General features: G+C 47.7%; 1 protein-coding gene across 1 annotated transcript; it reads right to left on the bottom strand.

Moving 5' to 3' along the window:
• Window positions 1-853: 853 nt before the first annotated feature.
• Window positions 854-16,391, bottom strand: GJA5 (gap junction protein alpha 5). The gene is made up of 2 exons (XM_069478890.1): window positions 16,342-16,391; window positions 854-3,076 (listed from the first exon to the last, which is right to left on the bottom strand). The coding sequence occupies exon 2, from the start codon at window positions 3,041-3,043 to the stop codon at window positions 1,970-1,972; it is 1,074 nt and encodes a 357-aa protein (XP_069334991.1). The 5' UTR covers window positions 3,044-3,076; window positions 16,342-16,391; the 3' UTR covers window positions 854-1,969.
• Window positions 16,392-16,936: the final 545 nt, after the last annotated feature.

The following is a 16,936-nucleotide window of genomic DNA, read 5'->3' as shown; positions in this document are numbered from 1 at the left end:
TTATTAAGACAAATTACACATATTAGTTTCTTTTTCCTTCCTGAAAGCCTCACCATCAAGAATTTCTTTCATAGAATTTCTAATTCAAAAACACTCATCTCACAAACACATTTCAGAGATAGAATCTTAATGCCAGTGCCAACCAATAGATAAAAGTTATCTCCCCCAACCCCACCCAGGGACCTGAGATGACCAGTCATTCTTCCCTCACTGGGATCCTAGTCACTTTCCTCCACTTATCTATTCTCATCCTGCTTTCCACCCACCAATGGCATCCAAATATCATCAGAGGGGTCCAGAGATGGGCAGGTGGGGAATAGGCTGAGGCTCCTTCTGGGCCTTCACCCTCCTTTGTCCTGGCCTCTCATGCCCATCCGTTTAGGGTGATAACACCAAGACAGTAAGGCTCAGCCCCTCTGCCAGGCAGCAGGAGAGGAGGGCAAGAAGACATAGTTTCTCTGTGGTTCCTGTCCTGTTTTCAGGACTCTCCTCCCCTTCACCCATCCTAACAACACACACACACACACACACACACACACATGCATTTTTAAAAAATTAATCATCTCTCTGTAAGTCTCAGCATTCAATTCTGAGCATCCTTTACCTTCATCCAAAATGGCAGCCACCCATTGTAGATCCAGTGAATAGGGAAACCAGGCCAGTCCCTGGGGAAGGCAGGGCTTTTCTGCAGCCCCTACTTGGCAGTCTTATTGGAGGTACCAGGGAGACATAGGAATCTCTGTGTTCTTTAAATAAGGACCCTGCCAAGACAGCTGGAGATTCCCCTACTATTTCATGACCCTGCTGAAGCCTCCAGGGAAAGAGAGATCTGGGGGCCTCCATAGCTGTCATCACACCTCCTCTTGGCACTCTTAAGTTGGCAGTCAGCAAGGGAAATAAATAGGAGGGAAAAATAGTTTTCCAGTGTTTTCTCTCCTTTTTTATTTTCATCTTCACAGCAGAATTATTTTTCCCAAGGGGAATCTGAGAAGCACAATGCCCTCCCTGTCTTAATAAGACCAGGGGAAATTCCGCTGGCCTCAGTGGCTGGTGATCTGGTCAGGATCTGAGAGAGGACGACGGCTTCTTGGGCATTCCTGTAGATAAGGTCTTCAGAGGAGCACTGGGTGAGCAGCCAAGGAAGGAAGGGAAGGGATGGTTTTTATCATCAGATTGAACTGTAAAGGAGCCACAGGATGACAGGTGGTGGCAGGAATTCCACTGAAGTCTCTGTGTACAGTGACTCCCTAGAGGAGCTGGCACCTCCATGGACTGGGTGTACACCCTGGCAGAAGGAAAGGCTACAGCATCACCAAGGTGGGACAGTTGCCAGAGGTGCATACCAAGGCACTTGTAAAGTGGAGTCTGCTGGTCAAGATCCCTTTTTCAGACTGAGCAGAGGACGGGGCAGCCAAGGGCAGCCCAAGGCCACCTCACCACCATTCCAAGGAATAGCCCACACAGACAACAAATTCAAGAGCACATCTAATGAAAGTTCCTTGATTTGTGCTCTCTATTGGCTGGGAATTCGGGGCTCTTCCTTAGGGGAGGAAGGGTGATCAGGTCAAGGAAGACACAGAAACTTGGAGAACCCATCTGGTATGTTGCTGGTATGTAGAATCATTCTATCCTTCTGGCTATCCCTTTCAGGCTCCCTGGTTTTGCCATGGTTTTTGCCATTGTTCCCTTCTCTTCCTCTACCCTGTTCAACGAGTAATCTGAAAGTCTTCACTGCGTACACTGGGTAGAGGATGGGGAGGGGACGGCAGCCTGAGTGGGTTAGTCTCTGACTAACTCAAAGAGCCCTGGTTATACTTTCTGGAATTAATGAGCAATGCCACTGAGACCTGGGGACCAAAAGGAGCAAAGCAGTGATGACAATGAGAAAGCATGGGGTCAGAAGGGACATACTTTCCCTCTCTGAGCTTCCTTTGTTCCCACCTGGTCCTGGTCTTCTCATGCTGAAGGGTCACACTGATAGATCATCTGACCTGGCCTTGCTGCTAGCCTTGCTAAGACGACGCTTGTCACTGTGGTAGCCATGGGGGAGACAGTGACCTGGTGAGGCCCCATTGGGCACCTCAGGCTTCTGGCCGTAATGAATGTGGATAAAGCCCTCCCCAGGAATCTGCTCCTGGCCTCGCACTTGCTCAGTGGCCAGATTGTCTGTATTCTGCTGGGAGGCCATGTTGTTACTGAAGGGATTGAAGAATTTTCCCCCAGGGCCATTCTCCAGGCACCGGTTGAAGTCAGGGGGTGGTGTGCAGCTCTGGACCATGCCTGCAGAGGGGCCAGGAAGCTGGCACTCAGCTATGCCCTGTCTCGACTTTGCAAATCTCTGTCTGATCTTCTTCCACCCCAAGTGGTAGAGTTCAGCAAGGCTAAGGAAGAGGGACAGTCCAGCCACAGCCAGCATGAAGACAATGAAGACATTCTTCTCCGTGGGCCGGGATACATAACAGTTGACTGGGTGGGGACAGGGACTCCTACGGCACACATGCAGGGTGTTCAGGAAGATCCCATAGAGGAGATACTGGCCCACAATGAAGGCCACCTCCATGGTGGTGCGGATCAGGATGCTGCAGACATAAGTGTTGAGCAGATTGCCCTGGAGGACAATCTTTCCATTCACTTCCTCCCAGCAGGACAGCTCTGCCTTCCCCACCGGGTACTCATAAGAGCCAGTGCCCTGGACCTCTTTGGCCTTCTCAGCCTCGCGTAGCTTCCGCTTCTCCTGCATGCGCACCGTGTGCATGGCGTGGCCCATGTACACCAGGGAGGGCGTGGAGACGAAGATGATCTGCAGCACCCAGTAGCGGATGTGGGAGATGGGGAAGGCTTGGTCATAGCAGACGTTCTCGCAGCCGGGCTGCATCGTATCACACTGGAAGTCAGCCTGCTCATCCCCCCAGGAAGACTCGGCAGCCGTGCCGAGCACAAGCATGCGGAATATGAAAAGGACGGTGAGCCAGACCTTGCCGATCACCGTGGAATGCTTGTGCACTTCCTCCAGGAACTCTCCCAGGAAGCTCCAGTCACCCATTGTGGCTCAGCCAGGAGACAGATGCCAAAACTGCTGCAAACAGGAGAGCAAGAGAGAAAAGAAGGATGATTCTACAAAGGTCTGGACAGTCCCATCATGTCCACGGAGTCCACTGATCCATACCAATGTGTTTTTTTAAGAAATTGCAACTTAGAAGTCAAACGCACCACCGTAAGAACTCTTCCTCTCCCCAACCCCCCCCCCCCCCCCCGCAACAATAAAAAGACAATTCAAAGTGGTCATATTAGCAAGATTAGAGCACGGTGTGCCACACTTTAATGGACCTAGAAATCAACTGAGCTGTGTGTTACAATGTGGATTCTGTGCTCTTACCCCAGGAAGGTCTGGGGTGGCCCCCAGGAGTCTGGATTTGCAACAAGCAGCCCAAGTGGTTCTGATTGAGGCAGTCAGGGACGCACCTGGAGAAACACTTGGAGTAGTGGAAAGAACACAGGACTGGATTCTGCAAATGTGACTCTGGGCATTTACCTTCCTGAGTCTGTTTCATCTGTCAAATGGAAATGGGTACAGCTACATGGGAAGATTTCGAGGATTAAATGAAATGAGGAGTATGATATGCTGAAAATCATACCACAAGTATTCTATACATTCAAAAGGCTTTGGGAGGAAACAGGAATTTTTTATGGCTCCGGAGGGCAGAACTAGGTGGAGGAGGAAGGAGTGAGGGTGGGAGTGGCATCACTCTGTGATGAGCAGAGCCAGCCAGCATGGACCAGCCATGCTGGGAGGTAGTGAACAAAAAGTGCGCTTTGGTCACAACCAGCTAAAGGTATCACAGATGAATACTCAGCTTCCCCCAGCCGTAAGTGGCAGGCAGTGTGGATCATCCCGCACCTCAGGGCAGCACAGCCATTCCAGCCGTGCCGCTCAGCTTGCCCTGCTGCTGACTGTTCTGTGTACAGAGATACCCAGACCTGTTCACTCTTATGTCCAGAATAAATGTCCCAAATCTTTATGTCTCATACAAAATCTTCCCTCATCTGGCCCCTGCCTGTTTCTTCCGCCTCATGTCCTGCCTGTCCGCCTGCCCCATGAGTTCCCTTTATCTAGCCATGCCAAGTCTCCCCAGCTGCCCTCCTTCCAGGCTCTACATGCCCCCTCACCCCTAGCTGAATCCCATTTGCCTTTCAAAACTTAACCTAGTCATTGCTTCCTCCAGCTCTCTCTGCTCCCTCAAGCTGAGCCTCTACAGCTCCTGTGGTGGCCCTGGGACACTCACTCTTCTCCCATCACTTGCCACCTTATATTGTAATCCTCTGCCTGCCTGTGTTCTCCCAGTAGTGACTCTTTAGGAACAGAGACTGTCTTTTCCTCTGTATCATCAGAGCCTGGCTCAGAGTAGGTGCTTAGTAAATCTTAGTTGAGTTAGGGAAGGAGAGGGTGGCAGGCACTCATGTTTCCTATCTGATGGCAAACCAACTCCCTGTTCCTTGCCTGCCTCCTGTTGGCAGGGTGAAAAGCCAAATATCACTTTTTCCATCTCCACTGCAGTTAGTTCTGGTCAGTGAGATGTGGGGAGAGTCTAAGGTGGAGGGAGTGCTCTGGAAAAGGTTTTCCATCCCCCAGTACATGGAGGGAGCCTCACTCACAGTCCTCCCCGCACCCACACTTCCTGCCTGTGGACAGGGTTGTGTGAGCCAAGAACTCTAAAGCTGCCCAGAGAATCTCAGAAATGCCAACCAGTGCCCTGAGGCCTCTGAATCAACCCTTGAGCCACTGACCTCCAGAATTCTTACTTGGTGAACAACAAATGTCCTTATGGTTTAAGCCTCTAACCAATCCTAATCAACAGGATAACAAAAAGATAGGAGGGAGTGAACATAAATATTCCCTTCTTAGAATCATAAAACCTCAGATTTGGATGGAATCTTAGAGGTTGTCAAGTTCAAATTTTGACTTTCATTATCTTTACTGTCAACATGCTCCTGGTTCCTGCTGGAACGTTCTTTATGCTTACGGAGAAAGACAGGGTGGGTGCAGTACATTTCATAATCCAGGTTTTCTTGAATCCCGAGTTGATTGTTGCCTTGATAGAGACCAACCTCCTGGCTCTGTCTTCTCCCAGCCCCCAGGTCCCCAACCTTGAGAGTATGCAGAGTCCCTGGGAATGAGGGAGTCCCTGAGAGAGCGGAAAGGGTCTTATCTCTGCCCCTCTCCATATCAAAGACCCATCCAGGTCTTGAGGCCTTTCCTGTGGTTTGTGATCAGACATCTGCCCCTTTTCCTAAGGTGGTGAAGGGTCCTCTCTTTCAGCCTCCAAATGTGGAAAATTGTAGAGCATTTGCTCAAAAGGAAAATGGCTGATTAGATAAGCGTTTGAATGGTCTGTCATCTCTTCTGGGCACGTGCACAGTGTTCAGCACTTTCGGGGTCAGCCACACACGAGCAGTGACCAGACTATGGTGAGCGTCTGAAAGAAAGAGGGAGGGAGAGAAGGGGAGGAATAGAAAGAGAGAAGAGGAACAGAAAAGGGGAATGACAGGGAAGTTGGAAAGAGAAAAAGAGACAACATAATGGTTAGAAGACAGACACAGGAGTTTGGTAACAGAAGTTCAAATTTTTCTACTGAGCTTAGATAAATGATTCTATCTGTGTTTCACTCCCCTCACCTGCCAAATGGAGATAGTATTATTTAGCTCATAGAGTGCTATGAGGTGATACATAAAAAACATTCAGCACAGTGCTCAGTATAGAAGAACTGAATAAAAGGCAGCCGTTGCTAGCAAAGAGAGTGGTGGGGAAAAATGAGAGTAGAAGGAGAGAGAAAGAGAAAGTAGAAAGTAGAGAGTAAAGCACATTATGAAGGAGAAAGAGAAATGGGGGGAAAGAAATGAGAGGAAAATGGAAATAAAAAGGAAGCAAAAAGCAGCAAATGTCATATTCTTCCAGGATTTGGGACAGGTTTTTCACACTCAATCCCTGAAGACTTTTCCCTTGATCTTCTCATTCTGTCACTCTGTCCTTGCCAGTCCCCAAGGAAGCCTAAAAATAGTTGCAGGCAAAGAATGTGATGCTTTGGTCTGCTCCGCCAAGAGGCTTGACTGCTGACGCCCTCGCTATGGTCCAAGGAATCCCACCTAGAAGAAGTAAAGCACAGGTGCAGGATGGAGACATCTTGGAAACCCAGAAAGACAGTGTTAGGAAGGATGTCTTATCAGGAAGGAACAAGATAAAGTAGCTGAGGACGAATGGTGATGAGGCAGACGCCCTGGGCCCTGGCAGAGGAAACAGGGTGAAGGAGTTTGCATTTATGACTTCCTGCTGACATTCAGGCAAGGTCAGAGAAACTTAAAGTTGCTACCATGTCCCAGATGCTCAGTTTACAGTGTGAAAGGTCCCTGGCTGAAGTTAGTTTTCCAGCTATATTGGCTCCCTTTAGCCCCCCCATGCCCCAATCTCAGCCACAGAAATTTGTAGATTAGATACACTCAGTGAGTTTACTGGGTGGATAGCATATAAAATGCTTTGTAGATTATCATCCATTGCTTGGCAGGAAGTGTGTTAGGAGGGGCAAGGGAAGCCGCCCATGCCATGAATAAATTCTATCAAATACAATGGTAATTTGCTTCATTGCTTCAGCAGTTATCTTCACTGGCTTCCTACTGTTTATAAAGTCCAAACTCTTTAACTTGCCATTTGAGAGCCTCCACAGCACAGCCTCATCCTATCTTTTTTCCACTGTTCCTCTCACATACTCAGTACTTAAGCTCCACAATTCCCCATACACAAATACACATCCCACAGTTTGTCACCTTTTTTCTTGTCTCCTCGTGTTCCCTCTGCCTAGAATGTCCTTATTCCCTATCATTAATTCATTTATCACGCCTATTGAGTGGCCACAAGGTGCCAGGCTTCATGCTAGGCACGGAGCATACAGCAGGAAGGAAGGGAAACAAACAGGATTCCCTGCTTTACTGAGTTTAACTGCCTTTATTTCCTTTAATTAAGGGGTGATGTTAAACAGACAACTTCAATAAAACGTGTTGTGTGTTAATATTAAGGAAGTACAAGGTGCTATAGGAATATGGGGCAGGAACCTGAATCTGCTTTACTGGGTTCAGGGAGGGTCCTGGGTAACTGTGTCTACAGCCCTCTGCAAGGGATACAAGCTCTGAGATTGCCAAGGCAAAAAGAGAAGGTCCCTAGAACCTGAATGAGAACACTCCACCTCTAAAGGTTCTTCAGTCCAAAACCTTCAGCATCCTCATTTAATGTGTCATATCCTAGAATAAAGCAGATTTGGGAGGGGTCACTAGGGAACTTGTTTGGTAATAGTAACATGGTGCCTGGGGAAGGGAGAGGGCCAGAGGCAGGATTGTATGTATAGTGAGCATGAATCATTTTATGCCTTTACTTCATATTATATGGCTAGAAATAAAACTCAGGTATCTACATTCTTAATCCAGTGCACTTCCTTATGGTGACATTGTGGTCCCCCTACACAGCCAATGTTTTCAAAGGAAACAGTTTCAGAGCAACCGAGGTTAATCATAAACTCATAGTCAGGACCTATTCTTCTGACCCCACAGATTCAGGGTGAGATGGAGAAGTCTTCTAAAATTGACCTTAGCTCTCTTTGATGTCTCCTGGACTTTAAAAGACTCTAAATTACCATCCAGCCTGTGGGACACATTCTCACACGTGGTTATATGCTGCCTTAGACTTGTTTTCCAAATGTCTCTTGTCTATCAGGCAACCTGCAGGTACTATTTTGAGTCCCTACTATGTGCCTGCCTCTGTTCTGAGTACTGAGAACAATACCTAAGAGGTACTGGGCTGACATATATTAGGCACTCAACGATATCTATTAAATTAGTAAAATCAGGCATTATTCCCTCCCTCAAGTATTTAACAGATTTTCCCCTCAAATGGGTAGTATACTTCTCAAAGTCAAGAGCCTTGTCTTCTACTTTTTATTCTTATTGTATTAGGTTCTCTCATTACGAACATAATGAATGTTTTCTTAATGATTGGAGAAAATGTTTGTTCTAGCAGTAGGATTGCAAAGTGGCCCTAAAGAGGCTCAAATCTTCCTTCTTAAGTTCAGCCATAAAAATAAAACCTTACAATAAATAAATAAAAATAAATTTTTACACTGTTCAAAACATGCTTATATGTTCTCTTGTTGGCTCCAAGAAGGCAGGACCATATTTGTTCTGTTTAAGACTGAATACCTTCAGAATATTATAGACCTTTAATTTTTATTGTTGAATGGATGAATCTTCATAACCAATTTGTGGGGTGATTGTTGATTGTTCTTGCCTCTGTTTTACAGGGGAAAAAACATATGAAGAAGATGACTTGCTCAGAGAAACAAAGATTAATGGGGGCAAAAGCAGGGCTTCATTCCAGAGTTTCTGATCAAGTCTGGTACATGCCAGAAAGTTTCTCTCCATCTCCCTTTCAAGGGTGGAACTCATCAATTGTTAGGTCTCCACACCTGGGACTTCAAAAGCTCCTGCTAACTCTGAGGCATTGAATGATTAAAGACATGACTCTGCTGTTTAGTGATAAGGCCCAGGGGTGATCTTTTATGCAATCATGAAAATGTTTACTATGATCGCTTGCTGTGACCTGCACTGTGTGGGGTGCTGAGAAGAAGTATATGGAAATGTATAATTCAGTTCAGTTTCATAAACATTCACTAAGTATCTTCCTATGCCAGCACTGCGCTGAAAGCTAGGGGTCCAAAAATCAGTAAGACTCCATATTGAAGAAACTCACTGCCTAGTGGGGCATACAAACACAGCCAACGTGGCACTAGCATATACACATGCATGAGAGAACACTGAGCCCAGCTAGGAGTGGGGGCGGGTGGTTGGGTGGAGAGGACATCCCAGAGGAGACAACCCTTGTGTAGGAGTTAGGTGTACGTGATGCTTATAGGGGTATGGCATGGGTGAAGGAGATGCAGAAAATATGAGGGAATTTCAGGCAAAGGCAAAACTGCATGAGCAAATTCACTGAGATGAGAACCAGCACGGTTTCAGTGTACGATGAGCAGAACAGGAAGGAAGAGTCTGCAGAGAAGACAGGAGCAGATTGTAGAGGGCTCTGGAGGCCATGCCTAGGAGTTTGGACTAGTTCTCAACCCGCATGATAGACTACGCTCAGTACCTGAGGGCAGACCCTAATCTGACAGCCCCGAAATGGGGCTGGGGATTTAAAGGACTGCACAATCAATGATGCCCCGCTTGTCACAGTCCTTTATAATGGCCCTAGCACAAACTAGGCACAGGTGACAGGTGCCTCCCAGCACACTTACTGTAACGGCACCCTCGTCTCTCCTGCTTAACAGGGTATATTGTGAGTGAGTGGGAAGTTACCATAGAGATGCCTTGAAAATTCTCTACCTTCTGTTGATTCTAGTTCTGTCCTCTGGAACCACACATAATAGCCCTTCTAATATAGTATTTTACATTTTTGTGACCCTTTGAGTCAGCAGCTGGGCCTTGGGCTGAACTGTAAAACCTTCAGGGTCTCACGTACATACCAAGAATTCTTTGCTCTAGTAGCCATGTTTTCTCTCTCCAGCTCAACCCTGAGCTCCTTGAAGATAAGCTGTATGTCTGTTCATCATTGTATTCCCCCCTGAAATTCTCCCACCCCAAACTCCCTTAGTGCTTAATACTGTGCCTTGTGCCCAGTAGTGTATACTTTATAAAAACAACAATGGACAGATGATAGCATTTGGGCCTCCCAAAACACCTAATGCCAGATTGATCAGGGCCAGTCTTTCCCAGCTGCTGAAGAAAAGGACGAGAATGCACTCAGGTGATAAGCAGCACTTGGGGGCCATGCTGCATGTCAGTTAGAGGGGCCTCCCTGGGAAGCTGGTGTGGGGCACCTGCCCGATGACTATGGTGACCACAACACCACGGAGATGAAAGTCACTGAGCCTTCCTTCTGCCCACAAGAGAGCCCTTTGCTTAGCTGAGCAGGACTGGATGTGCCTAGAGCAGAGACTACATCACCAAGGAGTATTCCTTCACTGCCTCCTCCCCTCAGATTACAGGGGAATTAGCCAAGTTTGTTAAAATTAGATTATAAGAACACTCCACGGAGTCTGAGTCTAATTCTGGACCATGACACATGTTCTGGACAGTATCTAACAGATCTCCGCTTCTCAATAAAGGTTGTTATTCATAGTAATAATAACAATGCCCTGGGCCCGTGCTGTAATTCCACTCACCGTCCAGTGGAATGTGGCACAGGACAGGGTTGACTTGCTTCGCAATCAAGAGAATTCTGTTTTAAAGGGACCCAAAGGGCCTCACTTAAAGGATGGCTTAAACATAGTCCCATGGCAGTTCAGTTTAGTTCAGAAAGTGTTTACTGAGCTCCAATGCTATATGCCAGACATCAAGGTGGTTTTATAAAGTCAAGCGGCAAACATAGCCGTCATCTCAGAACTCTTTTGTACCTTATTCATTTGTGTACATTTTTCTGGTTTTCTCCCACCCCAATAGTTTCTCCCTAAAATGGATGTATGGGGAGAATTACACAAGACAGTGGTCTTGGTTCTCAGCTGTGATCGTTCACACCCTTTGAGATTCTCAGCTACATCTTCTAGTTTACCCAGAGTTACACACAGAAAAGAATTTAAATCTAGGTGACGATAATAATAATAGAATGACAATTGTTGAGACGTTTCTATGTGTCAGACACTCTGCGAGTTTCTTTATACATGTTTTTTCATTTGATTCTCACAACAACCTGAGGAAGCAGGGCCTGTTCTCATCCCTTTTTACAGGGCTCAGACAGGGTGACTTGAGTGCGATCGCAAAACCCAGCGCCTGGCTCATCTGACAGCAATGTCTCTGCCTTAACGACTGGACTAACCTCTGTTTCAATCACCCACAGTTCCTTTCCTTGTGAAACCCTTGCCAGTCAAAGGCTGGCCACTTTTATACAAGATGACTGGAACAGAGAAATTTGGGAGGTAACTGTTAGGACAGGAAGCTGATCGTGAGCGGTTGGGGGTAATTCTTACATTGAGGATTTTCACTCTTTTCCTGATTTAGTTTTGTTGTAGCTACTTCAGCCTCAGGGGAAATGACCAGGCATGTGATATAACTATAGCTATTGAGTTGCGCAGTGTGCGCAACTTCCTCAGAATCAGATGTCCACCGGGGCCTGCATCCCTGACCCCTGACCACTACAGAGGCAGAGGAAGGCAGAGATGAGAGAGGAGAAAGAGACAGACAGGTGAGGTAAAGTACAGTGCTCACTTTAGTCTTCCTCCTCGTCTGGCATGGCAGACAGTTAACTCCTCCGTAAGCTTCATTATTTTACTCTGGCAAGGACAGGCTGGTCCTCTCAGAGACACCCCACTGGCAGACAGTTGATTCAAAACCAAGCAGGTGGAAGGAAGCGGGCAAAGTGGAGTCAGAGATTTATGCTAGGATAAATAATTTTCTTCTTAAATGGTTGGAAGAAGAAATATTCACAAGGAGTAGATGGGAGGGATGGTGAATGGAGATATTAAATTACAAGAAATTATTGGGAGGTCCTTATTAATTACCACAAGGGAGTTGACTAGTACCTATGAAATTAATTATTAATGGAAATTCTATTATGATAATGTCATATTTCTTTATTATTCCCACCAGCTTGTCATAGATACATAGTGCATGAGAGCTGCAAGGAACCTAGAGATCAAGCAAACTCAAACCCTTACTTTTATACACGATGACTAGGGTCCAGGGAAGTTAGGTAATGGTAATAACAGCACTAAATTGAATATTTTCCATGTGTGAAGCCCTTTGTAATGTTTCTTTCTAATCCTTTCATTAACCCCTCTAGGAAAGTAGTATTGTCCCATTTCACAGATGAGAAAACTGAGGCTCAGAGGTCAAGTGACTTGTCCAAAGTCTCATGACCAGCAAATACCACCTAAGGGACTTGAACCTGGTCAGCCTGACTCTAAAGTCCACATTCTCTCTGTCTCTGAAAAGGGAAAGAAAATCAAAGAGGCCCTAAGACTGATAGATGATGACAAACCTGTGACCGGAACCCCAGTCTCTTAACTGCAGGGCTTTTCCCCCTTTACCTAGTAGTCTCGTAAGAGGCCCAGGGCCTTTCCTTTTAGCTTCTGGCTTATTGGCCAGCAATTTCTTGCATGTGCTATTCCTAGAATTAATTATTACTCTGGAGCCCTCAGCCCGCAGTAGTCAGGATTCCCAGACTCTTTAGCCTCTGCCACCATTTGGCCAGAATTCACATATAGAAAGTTATTTCCTTTTTTAGCCAGTAAGTGCTCTTGGCTGCGGCAGTGTCTACTGCCCAGTTCTCGGCTGGCCAAACAGCAGGCGCTGGTGTTCCATTGATGTCAAATCCAAACAAGAACCACAGAAACAGCAATAGTTAGCTGGTGGGACTCACGGTCTCCAAGGGATAATGGGGCTGGGACCCTGCTTGCTTGGCTCTCTAGTTGTGTGACCCTAGGCAAGTCACTTAACCTCTCAGTTTCCAACTCATCTGAAAAAATGGGAACATTTACTCATGGGGATTAAAGAATATGTAGAAGCATCTAGAGAAGTACCTGGCACGTAGGAGGCACTCAACAATATTAGTTCTTTGTTTTCTTTTCTGACATTTCCAGTAAAAACTCTTCTCAAACGTGACCAACTAGCCAACCTGATGCAGAATGTGATAGTGTAACAAGCTGGTTAATGACACAGCAAGGACCCCCCTGTGGCACTGGGTGCAGGAGAGTGACCATCAGAGGTGGGGGAAACACGGACAATGGGAAGGATATTGCTCTATCTGTAAGTTAGTTATTTCACTGGGCATCAAGACCCTCCGGGCAGGGCTGGAGAAGCAGGGAGATGCAGGGCCTGCTCGGATCAGGCCCCTCTCATTCCTGTGAGGGGTCCAGCCTGCCTCCTAATGTGTCTTTAAAACAAATGTGTGTTTCATGGGATTCCTGCCTTCTGAGGAGCTGCAGCACTTTTGAATCTGGTCACCAAGATGAAGGCACACCCACAAAGCGGGTTTTGAAGCAGACTCAGTTCTACTTGGAAGAGCAAAAGGATGTTGCCTACTCTGTGATCTGAGGAGGAGGAATGTCTTGATCCCTAGCCCCTCTGTCCTCTCCTGAAGTTCTGAATCGTGGAGTTTCCAGGTGGCAGTAAGATTTGGAAGTCCCCTGTGAAAATGCAAAGTTATCATTTCATGAAAAGAGGCTGTTTCTGGTTCCAGCTATTTCTCTGTGACCTCAGACAAGTCATTTCCCTTCCCTGAGCCTCAGTTCACTCGTGGGTAAAACAAAAGGGTTGAGCTGGATGATCGCTGAGGCCCTTCCAGCTCTGAGTTAGAACATCTGGGGAGTTTGTGACTTGCTCAGTTGTCACAGTATGGCAGGTTAGTGGCAAAGCCAAGAGGCAAGTCCAGATTTTCTGACTTCCAGCTTAGAGGTCAGCAAAAGTAGTCCTAGAAAAAAAATCTGTGGTGGTAAAAAGCAAGCAGTACCTTCTCAGAGTTTATGTCATGGTGAGCCTTCATTGTAGAAAGGCCTTTGCATCAAATGAGGTGCAATTCAAAGAGACTTGGACTGAGGATCAAGTGAACTGCATTCTACCTTATTGTTCTATTGTTCGTCAGGCACCTACTATGTAATAGCCATTTAAAATACTTTGTTTATTCCTCATAAAACCTTACAAGAAAGATTTATATTAGCCTCTTTGGCAGATGAAGAAACCAAGGATCAGAGACATTAAATAATTTGCCTAAGGTCACACAGCTAAAATTCTAACCCAAATGTGACTCCAAATGCCCAAGCTCTTCCTTTTGCACTTCTACTCCTGAATTAGAGAAACTCTAAGGTTCCTCTGTGCTAATGCAGTGCCTCTGATTCTGAGACCTCCCTACCCTCCTTCCTGATGAAAGTGAGTGGATTGTTGAATGCTGAAATTTATTTGCCCATTATTTGCCAATATGTCAGAAATAATTGATTCTCAAAGTGCAATCAAGCTGTCATTCACCAGGAGCAGGCAGCCTCCAACAATAGAAAGGAAATTAGCTTCTCTTCCAGAAACCCTGAAGCTTTCCAGGAAAGTGAGCATCTCTCCTCCCCTTTGGCCAGCTCAACCCTTAGCCCAGGGTGGGGCCCATGGGACTTTGTTCACACAGAGAGCGCTGGAATCCCGGTGTGTGAGTCCTTCCCCAGGACAGGGGCACAGCCTGGGCCTTGGGTCTCCCTGGACCCGCAGACTGCAGGTCATCCTGCTCCAGCCCTCACTGATCTGCACAGACAGGCCCCCATCCTGTTTTAACTGGCTGGGCTCAGAGGCAGGGTCACTGGCCACCAGCCAGTTGAGACAATGAGGAACAGGCAGCAGGTGGGTGTCATTGCCAAAAAATAAGATTGTAGAGATGCTCAAATGGAAGAATCAGGGAAGCTCGGGGAGAGACAGAGGCTGCAAGGATGGAGGTTAGAAGAGCCCTCGGTGTGTGTGAGCAGAGTAGGGTGTTCTCCCGATTTGGTCAGCCCTGATTCACTGTGTCACCTCCAACAAGTCACTTCCCTTTTCTAGGCCTTGTTTGTGTTTTTGTCAAAAGGGGAGGCTGGCAGTCTAAGAAACCTCTTCCAGTTCTAATGTCCTGGGACTTCAGGCCGGTACTAGCAGAGGGGACAAGAGTGAGGCGGCCAAGAGCTGTGAACAACGACCAGTTTCAGGAGCCCACCAAGAACACCTCCGGGGCTCCTAGGCAGAGGCAAGGCAGGGCAGCCTGATTCCATGGCCGCCCGGCTGTGCACACTACGTGTCTGGGTGAAGGGATGCTCAGACGGGGCCAGGTAGGAAGTCAGAGAATCCCCTCCCGGTATCCTCTGCTCTGCGAGCTGTGGTCACTCAGACCACGCACTGGCAGCTGCAGTGAGGAAAGGGCTCTGAGCGACAGCTAGGGGGGCAGGCCCCAAACAGCTCTGCCGCCCTCAGGAACCTGCCAGGGAGGTGGACAGTTCAGCGATGTCCCTAGAGAGCAGTGAATCAGGGTCTGGGCTGTGACTCTGGGGGCGAGATGGAGGCCACTTGGCCTGCTGATGTGAAAGTCAGGCCGGGAGGCCTCTAAATACCAGCTGCGCCCTTCTAGTCATGAGCCACAGCACCAGGCAAACACATTCCCTTTTGTCTCTTCTCCGCTTAGTGTCACTGGGTTTCAGGTCTTCTGACTCCCTGTCCAGTGCTCTCAGCACTGCCCTACCTTCCCTCAGGCCCGTCGGACCCCACTGTGCCAGAGGAACAGCCACCCCAGTGAAGAGCTGAGCAGTGAGACCTAAGAACCCCTCCATTATAATGGGATCCTGCGAGGGGGGACAGGGAAAACTGCACAAGGAGACAGTAAAGATAGGACACCCTTGTGCCCAGCAGCCCTTTTTCAGTGGTTCTGAGTTGCACTTGACCCTGTAGGGTCACAGCCTTGCACAGTGTTGCTGCTGAATGAAACCAGAGGGACTCCTTCTATTAATACTTCAAACCCCACATTTTATAGATGAGCAAACTGAGGCCCAGCAGGGGGAAATGTCGGTCTAAGGTCTCCCAGCCCCTGAGTTGGGGCTCTTTCACCACATGCTCAGAAGAAAGATCAAGGAAGGAGCTGTAGACCCTTTCTGTCCCGGGGTCCCCTCCCCGGCACAGGCTCGGGTGGAAAGGAGGCACGGTGGGCTCTCTCCTGCACTTCCTCTCACTGGCCTCCTCCCGCTGGCTGCAAGTGGCAGCCTGGATTTCTCACACGGGGCCACTGCACAGTGGGGACATGACACTCCGCAGGAAACTAAGCAGGGAATATTTTTAAACTATCCAACATGCCTTAGGGAGGAAAAAAAAAATCAAAACACTCCCCTAGATGCTTCAAAAAGCATTTCAAAAAAGATTCCATGCCTAGAGGAAGCATCATAAAACAGTGTTGGTCTTGTTTTTAAAGGGCCAATTCCCTCTTAAAGAAAGTTCTTGGAAATGGACTGGTGCCCCACTTCTAAGATGCCCCCGGAGCATGGCAGCTCCACTAGAGGTACTGGAAGCCCAAGGGGCTCCGCTCGCATTTCTACAGCTCCTTGTAAATCAAGGGAGTAATTTACCTTCTGCTTCACTAAACCTTCCTTCTCAATATATCTCAAACTCTCTATCGAAGGAAATAGTGACAGAGGAAGGCAATAAACTTGCAGGTAGAGAGAAGGAGCTTTGTTTTTATCCGGCCCGGAATTCAAGTTCCTGTCTTCTAGCTACTTTCTAGCCACTTGTAGTTTTAGCTCTTAAAATTCAAGTCTACCTTACCTGCGTCTGTTCCTCCTCCCTGGAACTTCCGCTGGCTTCTCCGCGCTCTGGCTGCCTCTTCTCCAACTGCCCACTGTTCTTTGCTCTTGAGCCTGTCAGTTGTTCCTCTTCCACCCTCTTTTTAATCTGTGTCTGTCACCCTCCCTCCTCCCACTTCTTCCTACTCTTTCTTTCTCCACCCCTTTCCCCCTCTGGGTCCCTCCCTCCCCTCTCTCTGCCTTTTGCACTCTTAGAATCTTTGCTCTTTTTTAAAGTCTCTGCCCTCCACCTCCTTGTAGCCTCTGCTCACTGCACCGCCCCTGAAGAGGCAGAGCCCTCTCCCCCATGCTGCCCTCCAGATGTCCTCTCTGGCTGGGGCAGGCTGGTGCACCGCCTCCCTAAGTCTTTTCCTGCCCACCCCCTTGCTGAGCCTCCTTGGACTCCTCTGGCCACAGCTTTCCTGGGGCATCAATGGGAAAACTGGCACTGCCCAAGAGATCCCTCTTCCCATCCTTTCCCCGTCATCTGAAAGAGAGTGTGTTCATTCACATGACAAGCATTTTTGGGACCCCTGCTATGCCCATATCAGTGAGCTGAACATCGGCCAGCACGGGAA

Source organism: Eulemur rufifrons, chromosome 8, assembly GCF_041146395.1.
Source record: "Eulemur rufifrons isolate Redbay chromosome 8, OSU_ERuf_1, whole genome shotgun sequence".
NCBI classification, from domain to species: domain Eukaryota; kingdom Metazoa; phylum Chordata; class Mammalia; order Primates; family Lemuridae; genus Eulemur; species Eulemur rufifrons.
Note: the sequence above shows the minus strand (reverse complement) of the source record. Positions and strands in the feature narration are given on the sequence as shown.

Bases quoted from the DNA above. Each gene is read 5' to 3' on its own strand.
- GJA5 (XM_069478890.1), bottom strand. From the start codon at position 3,043: ATGGGTGACTGGAGCTTCCTGGGAGAGTTCCTGGAGGAAGTGCACAAG.